The following is a 15513-nucleotide window of genomic DNA, read 5'->3' on the forward strand; positions in this document are numbered from 1 at the left end:
TTCAGGATAGATTACTACTACTATTATTACTACTACTATTATTGTTAATAACAACAACAGGTGATTCAGGATAGATTACTACTACTATTATTACTACCACTATTATTGTTAATAACAATAACAGGTGATTCAGGATAGATTACTACTACTATTATTACTACTACTATTATTGTTAATAACAACAACAGGTGATTCAGGATAGATTACTACTACTATTATTACTACTACTATTATTGTTAATAACAACAACAGGTGATTCAGAATAGATTACTACTACTATTATTACTACCACTATTATTGTTAATAACAACAACAACAAGAGGGTGAGCAAACCAGAAGGAGATCATTGTAATAACCCCAAAATGAAGTCAATTAGGATTTTTATCAGAATCATCACAATGAGTTTGAAAAGACAGAGAAGGTATTTTTTCCATCAATTTCAGAATGAAAGGATGGTTACGAATTAAGATGGATAAAAGTGAAGACTGTAAAAACTACATTAGAACTGATGATTAAGAACTCACTGTTGTCTTCTACCTTAGCTCAGTGTTATTATACTGAAAATTAGATCATGAGACTATAAAAATTACAAGTACAGAAGTAAAGGAGAAAGTTGGAACGTTCCTGGTCAGATCAGAGTCAAGAAGAGTTGCATTCTTCTCCCAAATGGAAGGGATGTTGGTAAGAAAGGAAGTGCCACTGGGAACATGAGATTGAAGACCAAAGGATGATGGAGGAGCCTGACTAGGCAGTGGCACAGTGGATGGAGTGTCAGACTGGGACGAGGAGGACCCAGGTTCGAGACCCTGAGGTCATCAGCTGGAGCACGGGCTCATCGGGTTTGAGCAAAAGCTCACCACTTGGACCCAAGGTCGCTGGCTCGAGCAAGGGGTCACTCGGTCTGTTGTAGTCCCCTGGTCAAGGCACATATGAGAAAGCAATCAATGAGCAACTAAGGAACTGCAATGAAGAACTGATGTTTCTCATCTTTCTCCCTTCCTGTCTGTCTGTCCCTATCTGTCCGTCTCTCTGACTCTCTGCCACAAAAAAAAAAAGAAAAGAAAAAAAAAAAAGAATAATGGAGGGAGAGCAGTTATTTCCCCAGTGAAGGGAAAGAAGGAGGGTTCTCCTTCTATTTCACAAGAATTATGAGGAGGATAACATAAACCATCCTGGGTGGGAGAGGAAAACTTACCATTGGATGAGCAGAGAGAAGTTGATGCGATGAATGGAGAAGAGGGTAGCACCCAAGGGAGACCCTGTGAGAGGTCCTTGCTCTTCTCAATGAAATCAGAATTTACTGTGGGGTTTTCTGGGAATATGAAAGATGGATAGAAGTGATGAGCTCTACAAGGACTCCCTCCCTCTGGCTGTATGAAACTGTAGCAGGCCTACTGGCATGACTTCTCCAGAAGCACTCTTCACGAGAGGCCGATTGAAGGGCTAATCTAGGGTTAGGCATTGGCTTGGCTCAAGGGCCTATGGTGAAAGTATGTTAATGAAGAGGCATTGAAGTGGATGAAAGCATGTTTGGCAGCTGATCTGTGTTAGCATTCTGAATCCTGTTCTAGTTCAGCCAAGAGAATTCAGCAAGAGTCTAGGTTTTCTTGCCCTAAACTCCCTGTTGTTACTCTCACTGTAACGAACCCAGTACAGATTTCTTACATGTTGCTTTGACTATAGGTATATAAAGTTGCGAGACTGGCCGCTGAAGTTGGAAAGCATTTATCTGGGCATTAATCACCACTAATCAAAGTTCAGCATGTGTGTGATAGGGGTTTAAATTTAGCCCTCTTCTAAGGGGAGAAGACAGAAAAATCTGTTGTCTGTTGGTAATGGCAGATGGTAGCCCTCCCACAGTGACTGAAACCACTGGAAGATGACATAAATGGCTGACCAGAAGTCACTGAGCAGTTTTAGATGAAGTAGATTAGAGAAATATTTTCCTTTGCAGGAACTATTGAAAGGAAAGCACAATCAAGTCTTATTTTAACTGATTGGAGACAGACATGTCTGTGAAGCCACTGCCCAAATATAGGAATGGGGGTAAGCATGATGTATTATATTGCTTTTTTTGTTTTATATATGATATAGTGGACTTGGTAGTGATAAAAATATATTTGCATGTAACTATATATATGTGTGTGTGTGTGTGTAACTATATATGTGTGTGTGTGTGTAACCATATATTTATATATACATATATATACATATACATATATATACATACATATACATATTTTTTTTCCTGGGTTTTCTACTTTGCTTAGGAAGGAGGAAGAATCTAATTATTTTGCGTTAGCCCCCAAACACTAAGTGAGTATTTCTGGTTCATCTCTGACACTCATCCTAGTTCTCACAGCAACCAGTCAGGAGACAGTGGTACCCAGAAAGATATTTTCTCTCATACATTTCCCTGCCTACCAACAGAGGTTTCACTGGGATAAGTTAAACCAAGAGTGTGAAGTATTGTGGGGTTTATCTGTTATTTATCGTTATATAACAATCCAGTCAAAGCTTAGTGTCTGGCCCTGACCTGTGGTGGCGCAGTGGATAGACTATCGATCTGGAATGCTAAAGTTCTGGTTCGAGACCCAGGCTGGCCCAGTCAAGGCACATGCTAGAAGCTACTGTGAGTTGGTGTTTCCAGTTCCTCCCTCCCACCTGCCTTTCTCTCTCTCTCTCCTCTGTAAAATCAATAAATAAAATCTAAAAAAAAAAAAAGATATTGATAAAAGAAAACTTAGTGTCTTGAAACGACTAAAATTCATTACTTGCCCTAATTTTGGAGTTGCCTGGGTCAGATGGGTGGTTCTTTCTCCCATTTGCAACCATGTGGGGTTGCTCATATGAGCTTGAGGCTCAGACGGGGCGGGGTTTACACGTCTGGTTGGTGCTGGCTCTCAGCCCCACGTGATCCGGAAGGGTAGCTGATCTCTCCATGGTGGCTCAGGTTTCCAAACATGCCAAGTGAAACTGCAAAGCTTTCTAATGCCTGGGCTCCGGCATTCACAAAACATCACTGACATCTCATGCTCTCAGTCAAAGTCAAGCTTAGTGCCCGCTCAGAGTCAAATGTGGGAGTGGACTTGCTGCCATGTGTTGATGAAACCAACTGTAGACATTCTATGGCCTTTTTCAAAAAGAGATTAAATAAAATTCCATCTGTAAAATGCCTATAATCATACGTGGCCCAAAGCAAATAATTTCAAAATATCAATTGTTGTTATTAGCCTTTTTCTTCTGAAAAAAAAAAAAAAAAGTAAGCCTGACCTGTGGTGGCGCAATGGATAAAGCGTCGACCTGGAACGCTGAGGTCACCAGTTTGAAACCCTGGGCTTGCCTGGTCAAGGCTCATACAGGAAGCAACTACTACAAGTTGGTGCTCCCCGCTTTTTCCCCCTTTCTCTCTCTCTACTGTTTCTCTCTCTCTGTCTTTCTCTCTCCCCCTTTCTCTCTAAAAATCAATAAATAAAATCTAAAAAAAAAAAAAAAAGTTTCCTAAGTATGGAGGTAGGTAAATTTTTCTTTAGATGACCTGAAAATCAAAACATGTATGACAAAAATAACAATCCATATAGGATTCTTTGAACTAGTATTAAATGACTGCACATATATGTCACATAAAAACCTGAGGTGTTTCAGAGAAAACAGTTTCTTGAATCGTGATTAACTTGGCAGACCTAGAGTAAGGAGAAAACAAAAGAAAAAGTTAAATGGTAGAACATTTTTAAAGTGTCCCATTTACAAAGTTCAGAAGATTTAAAATGTGTCACCCCCCCATTTGTGTTTTATCTGACTTTTGATCTTTCATTTCATTTTCCCTTATATTGATATTTTAGGAATTAGAGAATAAAATCCCAGCACAATGTTCCTCAACAGAGACACAGATCCCAGTAAAGATGGTGTGGAGACTGAGTTTCCCACGTGTTCGGTATGTATTGTACTTAATAATTCTGTAATATTGTACACAGGAAACTGTGCATTCAAGAATTACAAAAATTCAAAAACCTAAAAAAAAAGATTATAAAAATTCAAACCCTTGAGTAGCCAGTGGCACGCCTGGGGACGCATGGGGAAGACAAACACCTCCGTCCAGTGATTCGCCCTGCTTGGCGCAGCAGCTCTTCCGGGGGAAGAGTCCTAACGCGTGCTCATGAGACTAATAATGCGCTGAGCTACATGACCAAAGTTTGGGCTCTCACTATAGCCTCTTTGGCCTTTCAATTTAATGGCCTAAGAAGCCTCTTAGGAATAAGGGGGTTGGTAATCAGAATGTTCTAGAAAATAAAATTTTGTTCCTTTAATAAAGGATTTTAGATAGAGAAGGGGGATTCTCGAGCAACATTTATTGTCTTTTCTGCCAGCAGCTATTCCCAAGCACTCCACAAATGCAACCATATATTTTGGTAAAATATTCCAGTTAATAAGGACAATTACAGCTTGCTTTGCACGGTGTTCCTAAACACTTCAAACCCTTTGGACACCCGAATGAAGCTTTGATATCTAGATTATCTGGCTCCCTTTCTTCCTTAAAAGAACTGTAGCTTTACCCAAAATGTGGCAGACCCCTAAAGCTGTCTCCTTGTTAACTCACAGAATTTTAAAGTTGGAAAGATCTTATAGACGAGAACACAAGTCTAATGGGCTTGTTTTAGTTTACTTATTTATTTAAAATTTTAAAGATGTATTTATTGATTTTAGAGTGGGAAAGAAGAAGAAACATTGATTTGTTGCTCCACTTATTTATGCATTCATCTGATCAGAGATCAAACTCACAGCCCTGGCACATCGGGATGATGCTCTAACCAACTAAGCTACCAGGGCCCAGGCTCGTTTTATAATGAAAGCTCTACGTGATGTGTCTAAACAACATCTCTTCTGAGGAATAAATCTGAGACTTGACCAGCTGGTCTCTGCTCCACATTGCACCAATTTACTTGGTTTAGTTAGGCAACAACTTTCGTTTGCATGGATATATGTTATGCCATTTGTTTTAGGGTTGGTGCATCTGCCAGACAATTACTGTTCATCAGTCTCATAACTTTGCACTTTTCCCCCACAGCTGCCAGAATTATATGCACAGCTTGAGAATTTTAATAAGGAGAGCAAGAAATTGAATCGCCTAAAAAGTCATGGTATTTCACCAAGGGAAGCCCAGAAAATACTTAGTGAAAATCTGAATACCATGTCATTCACCAGTGGAACTGGTCTGAGAGAAGATTTCCAACCTGTTTTCAAGGTGGTTACAAAAAACGAAGAGAGGCCAGTATCTATGACCGAACTCCTATATCGCAGCTTACTGAAAGACTCCCTTTCCCCGCTAGACAGGTTCACGAAAACCCAGCAGAGACTCGCTCAGTGTGGGATCCCTCTTCCCTCGCACACTTTCCCTTATGAGATCCCCTCTGATGACACTCCGGCCACCACAGAGAAGACTCAGGGTTTCAGAAAACTGTACAAGCCGGGCATTTACCATATCCAGCCAACAAAGACTATCACTGAAGATAAAATTTCTGAACAATTATTAGCTGAATCAGGTAATCGAAACAGATAAGGCCATGAGGGAGAAAAGAGTTGAAACCTTACTGGAAAATGTACCTAGATTTCTGGAGCTGAAAGAGTCAAACATTGATTAGGGGAACTGTGCACTTCTCACGCTTTACTGCATGTAACGGCAATGGGAAACAGAGAACAGAGAAGCAGACATCCCAGAGTCAAAACTCAGACCCAGCCCACAAAAGGTGTATTATTTAGACACAGCCTAAAGCTTTTAGAAAAGGAGCCGCTTAAACTTGGACTCCACTGTGTCTGTAACTGTTTCCCGTATCATGAAGTCAGTCAAGTATTTGCTAAATAATGGCTTATTTTTCTTAAATATCTTGATTTTTCTTCATTTGAGGGATTTTTAGATTTTTTTTTCCCATGAGCCTTTATTCTTCCCTTTTGTTAATATCTCTACAGAGGAGGAAACTCTCCATTTCAGATTCTTTAATAGGAAAGTACCCATAAAAGATCAAAGGCCATAGAGAAAAAGTTAGAGAATATATAAAACATATGATGGTAAGCTATAAAGAGAAGGGAGCATTCCTAAGGTCTCCATTTTTTTTTACATAATTTAAGGGAAATAATATTTTGTCATTCTGTGTAGCTATAAAAGTAGGTTAAACCAATGATATAAAATATTTGAGTCTTTTTGAAGTAGGTTCTTGACCAGAGATAAAACCATTTACACAGCAAATATTTTGACACAATTTTTTTATATTAAAAGTAGTGGGAGAGACAGGAACAAATTCAAAGGAATATGTTGATTACTCCAATCAGACAGGTTGGGGCAAAAGTAGGTTAATAGTTGTATGGAAAGTAATACAATAATAGATAAATAATAATATGAGAATAAACTCTGTGTTTCATGTACTCACAACTGTAAACCTACTTTGGCTCACTCTGTCTTTGGTTTATGATGCTGGAAGAATCTTTGCTCTAACTCCTTACACTGACATTTTTTTTTAAATGTGCTGATATTAGAGAAGAAGAGAGAGAGAGAGAGAGAGAGAGAGAGAGACAGAAGCTTCAATCTGTTCCTGGATGTGCACAAACCAGGGATCAAATCAGCAACCTCTGTGCTTTGGGACAAAGCTCTAACCAGCCGAGCCACCCAACCATGGCATACACTGACATTTTGATACAACCTAATGCAGGTTTCATGCTCCTTTGGTAGAATCACACTTTGTGTGTTTTCCAGCTCAGATTGAAGTAGAAACTAAGGCAATTTTGGAATGGTCTACACCAGGGGTCCCCAAACTACAGCCCGCGGGCCACATGCGGCCCCCTGAGGCCATTTATCCGGCCCCCACCGCACTTCTGGAAGGGGCACCTCTTTCATTGGTGGTCAGTGAGAGGAGCATAGTTCCCATGGAAATACTGGTCAGTTTGTTGATTTAAATTTACTTGTTCTTTATTTTAAATGTTATATTTGTTCCCGTTTTGTTTTTTCACTTTAAAATAAGATATGTGCAGTGTGCATAGGAATTTGTTCATAGTTTTTTTATAGTCTGGCCCTCCAATGGTCTGAGGGACAGTGAACTGGCCCCCTGTGTAACAAGTTTGGGGACCCCTGGTCTACACAATCCACAAAAGTACACAGGTAAAGTCTGTCACCAGAGAGGAAAAATCATTGAAAGTGTTGAGGACTGATAAGAACTGGCAAAAAGCCCACTGAAGAAATTGATATTGCAACACTTCATCTTTTACTGTCCCATATTATCCAGCATTACTTCATTTTATCAGCCAGCTAGTCCTTGAAGTATTCTCAGGCCAGGAAACCTTCAGGACTCCTGGTATACCAAAGAATAGTCTAGAACATATCTTTACTAGCACCAAGCAGAGAGCAACTTATGAGCAACTCTTGCTCAGGCTCAAACCTGTAGGACCATGTAGGTTAGGCATGTGTTTGACCAAAAATAATTGAAAAACCAAACAGCAGTTATTTTTCCTATATAATTAGAATCTATGGGTGGGCAGACAAGAACTAGAGCAGTGCTTTTGATGTCATTGGGGATCCAGGCTCCACTATCTCTTCCTGTATGGCTTTTGTCTTCATGGCCAAAAGGTGTTGTCTTCAATGCCATGCACTGTGGCCACATTCCAGGCAAGAAGAGGGGGACAGGACAAAGGGACACATTGGCTAGTTTAGTCCTCTGTGAGCAGGAAGCAAAGCTCCTCAGAACACACGTCCTGAGGTGACTTCTCCTTATAGTTAGTTCATTGACCGTAATTATGTCCAATAGCAACCCTACTGCAAGGAAGGCTGGTGAACAGAGTTCTGAGCTTTCCTTTCCCTGGAGTAGAGACAGAGAGAAGAGGATTGTCTTGGGTAAGCAAACTTAGTGTCTACCACAGAATCACAACATCAAGCTCTTTAGTAATCAGAATTATCAATTCTACGGCCTTCTTTTGCCAAATAGTCCTTTTCTTTCTTCAATCACCAGTTCTTGCTATGCCAGGCCTGCCAAGGTCTTGTCAAACTCCCTGAAACTTGGCTACTGGTCCTAGGGACAGACTATTGAACACCATGGCCAGGTATGAACTCAAGAAACAGTCCCTGCCCTCAGTCTCCTATTTCAGGTGCACGCCTGCAATAGGAGACTTTGTGTGTGTGTGTGTGTGTGTGTATGTGTATGATATATCTTTCTACCAGGTAGACCCCAGGAAACCGAGGTCAAGGTCCTTCTCAGGAATGGAGGCTTGACTGGGGAAGGGACAGTATCTGGGCCATAGGTGACCTGCTCAAATATCACCATATAGGGAGGATGGTAAAACCATCCATGAGAAATAGACCAGCCCCCCTGCTTGTTTGCTGCACTCATTATTCTCCTTGTACTCTTTAAACTCATCTTGGCTCTTTGACTTCTGGTTTTACATTCAAGGCCCTGCCTTAGGCCTTGCCTTTTTCCTTTTTTTCTTCTTTCAGGTTTACAGTTTATTTAGTCATGAAGAGAATTGCAGGGATGTGAAAGGGAAATGGCTGCTGTGTAGGGGGAAATGCAGTCAATCTTGGCCAGGGTTCATTGGCTTCTTGACGAAATTGCAACTACTAATGACACTCCACACTGGTAGGCCCTGAAAGAGCAGAGCAACAGCCACATTCTAGCTAAACCATTGTCTTTTTATACTCAGGGCTTACGTCAGCATCTTGGAAGAAATGACACTAGCAGTATATGTGCTTCTGGTAAATCTTCCTCTTTGTTTTAACAGCTCATTTGGATCCTTTTCTTCTCCCTGTTGACCTCAGTGCTCTGCAGATCTCTACATTTTCATACTCTTAGTTTCCAAGCACCAAATGAGCCACTGTCTACCTGGTATAGCCCTGCTGGGTCCTCTACAGCCCAGTTAGCCATGCCTACCCAATATTCTATTTGGAGGAGGGCTTTAAATGTGGTAGATATCATAGGTTCTTCCTTAGTTTATAAAGATTAAGAAAAGGCCTAACTGGGTGGTGGTACAGTTGATAGAGTATTGAGCTCAGACACGGAGGACCCAGGTTTGAAACCCTTGAGGATGCCGGCTTGAGCACAGGCTCATCTGGCTTCAGGGAAGACTCCCCAACTTGAGCACGGGTCGCCTGCTTGAACATGGGATCATAGACATGACCCCAGCGTTGCTGGTGTGAAGCCCAAGGTCACTGACTTGAGCAAGGGGTCACTGCCTTGGCTGGAGCCCGCCAGTCAAGGCATGTATGAGAAGCAATGAACAACTAAATTGTCACAACTGTGAATTGATGCTTCTCATCTCTCTCCCTTCCTGTCTCTCTGAATCTCTGACTAAAACAACATAAAATAAAAAATAAAAAAACTGTTCAGAACAGGCTTTCTACTGCAAGGTAAGAGACTCAAATTCATCAAAGGTTTATTCTGTCACATAGCACTTCTGAATCACTGAGGGTTAAATGACACCACCATGTGATTCTTTGAAAATCTGATTCTTTTCAGAAAAACAGTTCATAGATCTAAGGGATCTGGAATGGAGATATTATAAGGGGATCACAACATGGACACGCAAAATCTCAGGTCCATTCACAAACATACAATACGACAGTGAGAAGAGATTTGTGGAGAGCCGGGATATGCCTGATGTTATTTCCCCACCTCTGAATTGTAGGTCTTTGGTCATTTATCCTCAAGTTGATTATCCAAAAAATCTTCGTAAATGGAATATATAGTTTATTAAAATATTTTGGATGTAGATTTTGTTTTTGAGAACATTGAATTTATATACAAAAAGTAAAGAAGCAGTGGCACCCTAGAAATAAGAACTGAGTCTATACAATATACATATAGATCTATTGACCTCTTAGGGTGTGTATGGAGAACACAGAAGCAAGAATAGCTCTCTAAAAATTTTAAGCACATGAAAAATATCCACTATTATAAAAATAATTGATAAATTCAGGAACAATTACTACCTGAGGATATAAAGACTGAGCATTCAAAAGTAGTATGTTAACAGCTCAAAGAATTGAGAAAGGAAATAGCATCTATTAAACTAGAATTGAAAGACTTGCAAAAGAACAAACTGGAAATCTTGGAAGTGAAAATATAGTCATTGAAAATGAAATAATAATAATCCTCAATAAATTATCTCAATGGTATCCTGGAGCTATTTGAAGAGAGAAAATTAAGGAATTGGAAGCTAGCACTGAGAAGGAAACTTCCAGATCACAGCACAGTAAGATAAAGGAGGACATTATGAGAGAAGTTAAAGGTACCGGAGTGTTGAATGAGAAGTTCAGAATTATATCCAGGGGACGGTGCAGAATAAGGAGAAGAGAGAAAAATGATGTTTGAAAATAAAATGACTGACAATTTCTCATAAATGAAGAAACCCATGAAAACTTGAATTGAAAAATCTCACCATGTAGCAAGAAAATAAATCTACATCTAGAAACACTAAAAAAACTGCAGAGTATTAAGCAAAAAAGTAAAATTTCATCTAGAAAAGAAAGAGGATGGATGGTACAGAAATATGACAAAGCGATGGTGAAACTCTCTCTAACAATAGATGTCAGAGGCGATATTGTCAGATACTCAAACGCTGAGACAAAACAACTGTCAATCTGGAATTCACTAACCAGCCAAACTCTCAAGAATAAGGGAAAAAGAAATTCATTTCATTTGCCATGAAATAGGCAAAGTTGTTTACTATCCCTTACTGAAAAAAATACTAGCAAACATACTTTAGCAAGAACCCAGAAGGAGTGCAAGAAATAGGATGAGCAATTCTTAATAATATATGTGTATGATTGGGTCAATATTAAAATATATTTCCAGAGTCTATTTTCTAATATTTTATTTTTAAAAATTTGCCTCAATATAAGTGAAATTATTCTTTAGTTTTCGTTTTTTGCACTATTTTTTTAAAGTCAGATTTTGGCTTCAGCATAGTGGATATCTCCATCAGGAGATAACTGTCTAGAAATGGGCTGAGGAGAGGTTTCTGGGGCTCTTTCAATATTCTGGGTTTTTAAATCTGTGTAACTCAAGTGTGTTAAGTATGCAAAAATTTCTCAAGCTATACAGCTTTTCTTCACGCATGTTATATTTCACCAAAAGTTTTACAAGTTACACTACCTTCATAAAATGAATTGGGGAGTTTTCATCTTTTTTTTTTAAACCATAGCTATCATATTTAAATAATATTAGAAAGGTTTTCCATATTTTTTGAGGCTACAGATGTTTAAATAATGGTAGATGCCTGACCAGGCGGTGGCGCACTGGATAGAGCGTCGGACTGGGATGCGGAGGACCCAGGTTTGTGACCCGGGTTCGTGACCTGAGGTTGCCAACTTGTGCGCAGGCTCATCTGGTTAGAGCAAAAACTCACCACCTTGGACCCAAGGTCACTGGCTCGAGCAAGGGGTTACTCAGTCTGCTGTAGCCCCACGGTCAAGGCACATATGAGAAAGCATTCAATGAACAACTAAAGTGTCGCAATGCGCAACGAAAAACTAATGATTGATGCTTCTCATCTCTCCGTTCCTGTCTGTCTGTCCTGTCTATCCCTCTCACTGACACTCTCTCTGTCTCTGTAAAAAAAATAAATAAATAAATAAATATTTAAAAAAATAGTGGTAGAAATATTTTAAAGCTACATATTTAAAATCTAGCTAGAACTCAGCTATAATATCATCTAGCCCTGACATCTTTTCTTCTTATTTTATTATGAAAATGTTTAAACTAGATTCAACATGCCTGACCCGTGGTGGTGCAGTGGATAAAGTGTCGACCTGGAACACTGAGGTCACTGGTTTGAAACCGTAGGCTTGCCTGGTCAAGGCACATAGGGAGTTGATGCTTCCTGCTTCTCCCTCCTCCCTTCTCTCCCCCAACTCCACCTTCCATCTCCCCCCCCACCTTTCAAAAATAAATAAAATTTAAAAAATTTTTAAGAAATTAAACTAGATTCAACACTCAAGATTTTACCACACTCATTTTATCTATTTTATTATCGTTGTGTTTGCTATGGAGGCTGAACTATTTTTTTGTTGTTGTTGTATTTTTCTGAAGTTGGAAACGGGGAGGCAGTCAGACAGACTCCCGCATGCACCCAACCGGGATCCACCCAGCATGCCCACCAGGGGGCGATGCTCTGCCCATCGGGGGTGTTGCTCTGTTGCGACCAGAGCCACTCTAGCACCTGAGGCAGAGGCCATGGAGCCATCCTCAGCACCCAGGCCAACTTTGCTCCAAAGGAGCCTTGGCTGCGGGAGGGGAAGAGAGAGACAGAGAGGAAGGAGAGGGGGAGGGGTGGAGAAGCAAATGGGTGCTTCTCCTGTGTGCCCTGGCCGGAAATTGAACCCAGGACTCCTGCACACCAGGCCGATGCTCTACCACAGAGCCAACCGGCCAGGGCCTGGAGGCTGAACTATTTTAAAGCAAATCTTAAGCTTCAGATCTAAGATACTATCCTTACATACTTTGGTATGCATCTCAGACAGATATGGACATTTCCTTTCATAGTCACACTACCATTATTATACCAAGAAAAATGACAATTCCTTGTTGCCATCTATTTATATATATTTAAAGTCCCCTTATGGTCTCAGAACTGCCTTTTCCCAGTTGGTTTATTTCAATCAAGATCCACACAAAGTTAAGGACTTCATTCGATTCTTAGGTCTCTCAAAGTTCTTTTAATATACAGTAATTCCTCACTTTTTTTTTTCCCCGCACAATTTGACTTACTGAAGAAGGTCCATTGTCCTGCAGAAGTTTTCACAATCTAGGTTTGTATACTCTTGGGGTCATTTAACTTATTCTTCTGTCATCCATATTCTTGTAATTTGGATGTTTGCTAGTAGCTTGATTAGATTCAGGCTCACTTCTTTTGCGTGAGAATTTCTTTGTCCTGTGAAGTACACAGGTGATGCTGTGTACTTCAGATTGCCTCACCACAGAAGGCAAGTAATATCTGGTTGATTGAGTAGTGGATTCAGGTAGTGACAGCCTGATACCTTTTATAAATTTCCTCATCAACTTTTCATCTAATGGCTTCCATCCCTAGACGAATATGGTAGGCACCGTCTGTGAGGCTCCCAGGGATCCCCACCTCCGGGTAGATACTCCCTTGTGTAATTCCCTCCTAAGTCTAAGCTGGACACATGACTGACTTACACGAAGAGAATGCAGGAGAGGTGATAGAATGCTACTTCAAGATTAAGTTACAAAATACTGTACATTCTATCTTGGATTCCTTCTTTTGCTCTCACTTACCTGTTAGCTCCTAGGGATGCTCCTGCCATCTTCAGAGATGCCTTTTAGAGAAATCCATGTGGTAAGTATCTGACATCTCTGGCCAATAGCCAGCGCTGATCTGAGGTCTGCCAACAGCCACGTGAGTGAGCTTGGAGGCAGATCCTCTTCCCCGTTATGACCCGAGATGACTGCTGACCCTCGGCTGCAGCCTAGAGAGAAGCCCTGAGCCAGGACCACCCAGGTAGCCAGGCCCAGAGTCCTCATCCACGGACACTGTCAGATAATAAGTATTTATTTTGAGCTGCTACATTTTGGGGTAATCTTACAAAGCAACAGGTAACTAATACAAGGATCTTTGCCTGGATTAGTTATTTTCATCAGGGTTTACTCACTGATGATTTTCTAATTTTATTGTTAATTCCACATTTATTAATTGGGAATAATTTGTAAAGGAAACTTTTCCCTCCTCATCTGGGGTTATTTAACTACACTGAAATACAGCCTATACAAAAAAGGTGTTTAATTGCTTACATTTCTCTTTTTAGTTGCCAATTTTCAGCTTAAAGAGTTGATGTTATAGTTACTTCCAAAGGTGGCCAAAGAAGTGTTTCTCTTTTTATCTTTTTTAAAATAGCACTGTAGGCCCTGGCCAGATAGCTTGGTTGGTTAGAGTGTCATCCTGAAGCACAGAGGTTGCCAGTTCGATCCCTGGTCAGGGTACATACAGAAGCAGACCCATGTTCCTGTCCCTCTCTCTCCCTTCCCGTCTCTGAAATCAATAAAAATATAAAATAGCATTGTAGATTCATTAGTGTTTGTTTTGTTTACAGTAAACTTTTCTGGAAAAAAACGTATGATATCATACAGGAAATCGCAAGCTTGGTGAACTATAACAAACTGGACAGACCCGGTTCCAGAACTAGATCACTGCCAGCAAGTGCCTCTCTCGCCCTGTCCGAACCCTCACCGTCCAGTAACCAGTGCTGACCATAGGCTAGTTTTGTCTGCCTTTGCACTCCTTTACATACATGTACACATGCCGTATGGGTTCTTTTGATCTGGCTTCTGTCAGCACTATGTTTGTTAGATTCATTGTTGTTCTATATGTAGCAGTAATTACTCATCTTCATTGCCATTCCACATTCAATTATATGAAGATAGCTTTATTTATTTATCTGTTCTGCTGTGGACACACTTTAGAGTCATTTGCAGAAGGGTTCCAAATTTTAATTTAGAGTTATAAAATTGAATTTGGTCTTCCAAATTTTCATGGAGGATTATAGGAAAATAGCACACATTTTACTCAATGAGTTATTAGCTTGATTTATACTTTGAACTATGTAGATATACAATGTATGGGCCTCCGTTTGTACTGCTTTTGTAGTCCTAAAAAATGTTAAGGGGTGGGTCTCTCTCTCTCTCTCTCTCAAATTAAGATACATGAAAACAATAGCACATAAGTTGCATGAGGGTAAATGGGGTCAGAGGGTGCTAACGTAGAGTGTGCCTAGATGTGGTACAGGAACTTATGTACACTGGTTTTTAATAAGGATGTATGTTGTAATATCTGGGGTATCCACTAAAAGAACAGGAAGATAATGTATAATTAACGAGTAAATAGAGAAGAAAGGAATAAAAAAAACATTTAATCAATCCAAAAGTAGACAAGAAAGTCAAGAAAAGTAATATAGTTCAGGTGGGAATTTTTTCCCTTCACTGCGCAATACGTTTTCTCTCCTCACAATCTTTTCCCCAGAAACTTGCCCAAGAAGATAAAAGTTCTGCAGCTACTGACATGCCCCAGAGAGTTCCAAATGTGGCTACTAACCCTGTCATGGCAGATACAATGACTGTGTCGGATTATTTTAGAAAATAAAAAATTTTAAATAAATCCCTGAATAACCTACATGCTTCACTATTGAAAATGGGTCCTTTGAACTCAGTTCTACTCAGGGTAGTGAGCGATGTGTTTTCCTTTGTTCTAGAATCTTAAGATCAAATTATATTTCTTCAAGGGCTGTTGGTCTTTGCTACCACTTGAACTTTTCCCACTTAGGATAAATTGCCTCCAAATTTGATGCATCATGAAATTGAGAACCTGTTGTGCCAGTTTTGCTTCTGATCTGCCTCTAATTTGTATCTGTTTCTAGAATGGTAATAAAATCAACCTAAATCATATTTAAAAAATAAGATTAGGGGTTGCAGATCACATGGAGTCTCACTAAAAGACTATATAACATAATTAAGATTAGGAGATAAC

General features: G+C 39.9%; 1 protein-coding gene across 1 annotated transcript; it reads left to right on the top strand.

Moving 5' to 3' along the window:
• Nucleotides 1-3868: 3868 nt before the first annotated feature.
• On the top strand, nucleotides 3869-9537 carry C2H9orf153 (chromosome 2 C9orf153 homolog). Its single transcript, XM_066362881.1, has 3 exons — nucleotides 3869-3934; nucleotides 5066-5234; nucleotides 9485-9537. Exons 1-3 carry the CDS (start codon nucleotides 3869-3871, stop codon nucleotides 9535-9537), a joined length of 288 nt encoding a protein of 95 aa, XP_066218978.1.
• Nucleotides 9538-15513: the final 5976 nt, after the last annotated feature.

Source organism: Saccopteryx leptura, chromosome 2 (genome assembly GCF_036850995.1).
Source record: "Saccopteryx leptura isolate mSacLep1 chromosome 2, mSacLep1_pri_phased_curated, whole genome shotgun sequence".
NCBI classification, from domain to species: domain Eukaryota; kingdom Metazoa; phylum Chordata; class Mammalia; order Chiroptera; family Emballonuridae; genus Saccopteryx; species Saccopteryx leptura.

What these genes read in the sequence shown, in the direction of transcription:
- C2H9orf153 (XM_066362881.1), top strand. Translation starts at nt 3,869, where the DNA reads ATGTTCCTCAACAGAGACACAGATCCCAGTAAAGATGGTGTGGAGACT. An exon ending in CTGAGTTTCCCACGTGTTCG is followed by an intron (nt 3,935 to 5,065) that starts GTATGTATTGTA and finishes TTTCCCCCACAG; the next exon opens with CTGCCAGAATTATATGCACA. An exon ending in GAGAGAAGATTTCCAACCTG is followed by an intron (nt 5,235 to 9,484) that starts TTTTCAAGGTGG and finishes AAAATCTGATTC; the next exon opens with TTTTCAGAAAAACAGTTCAT.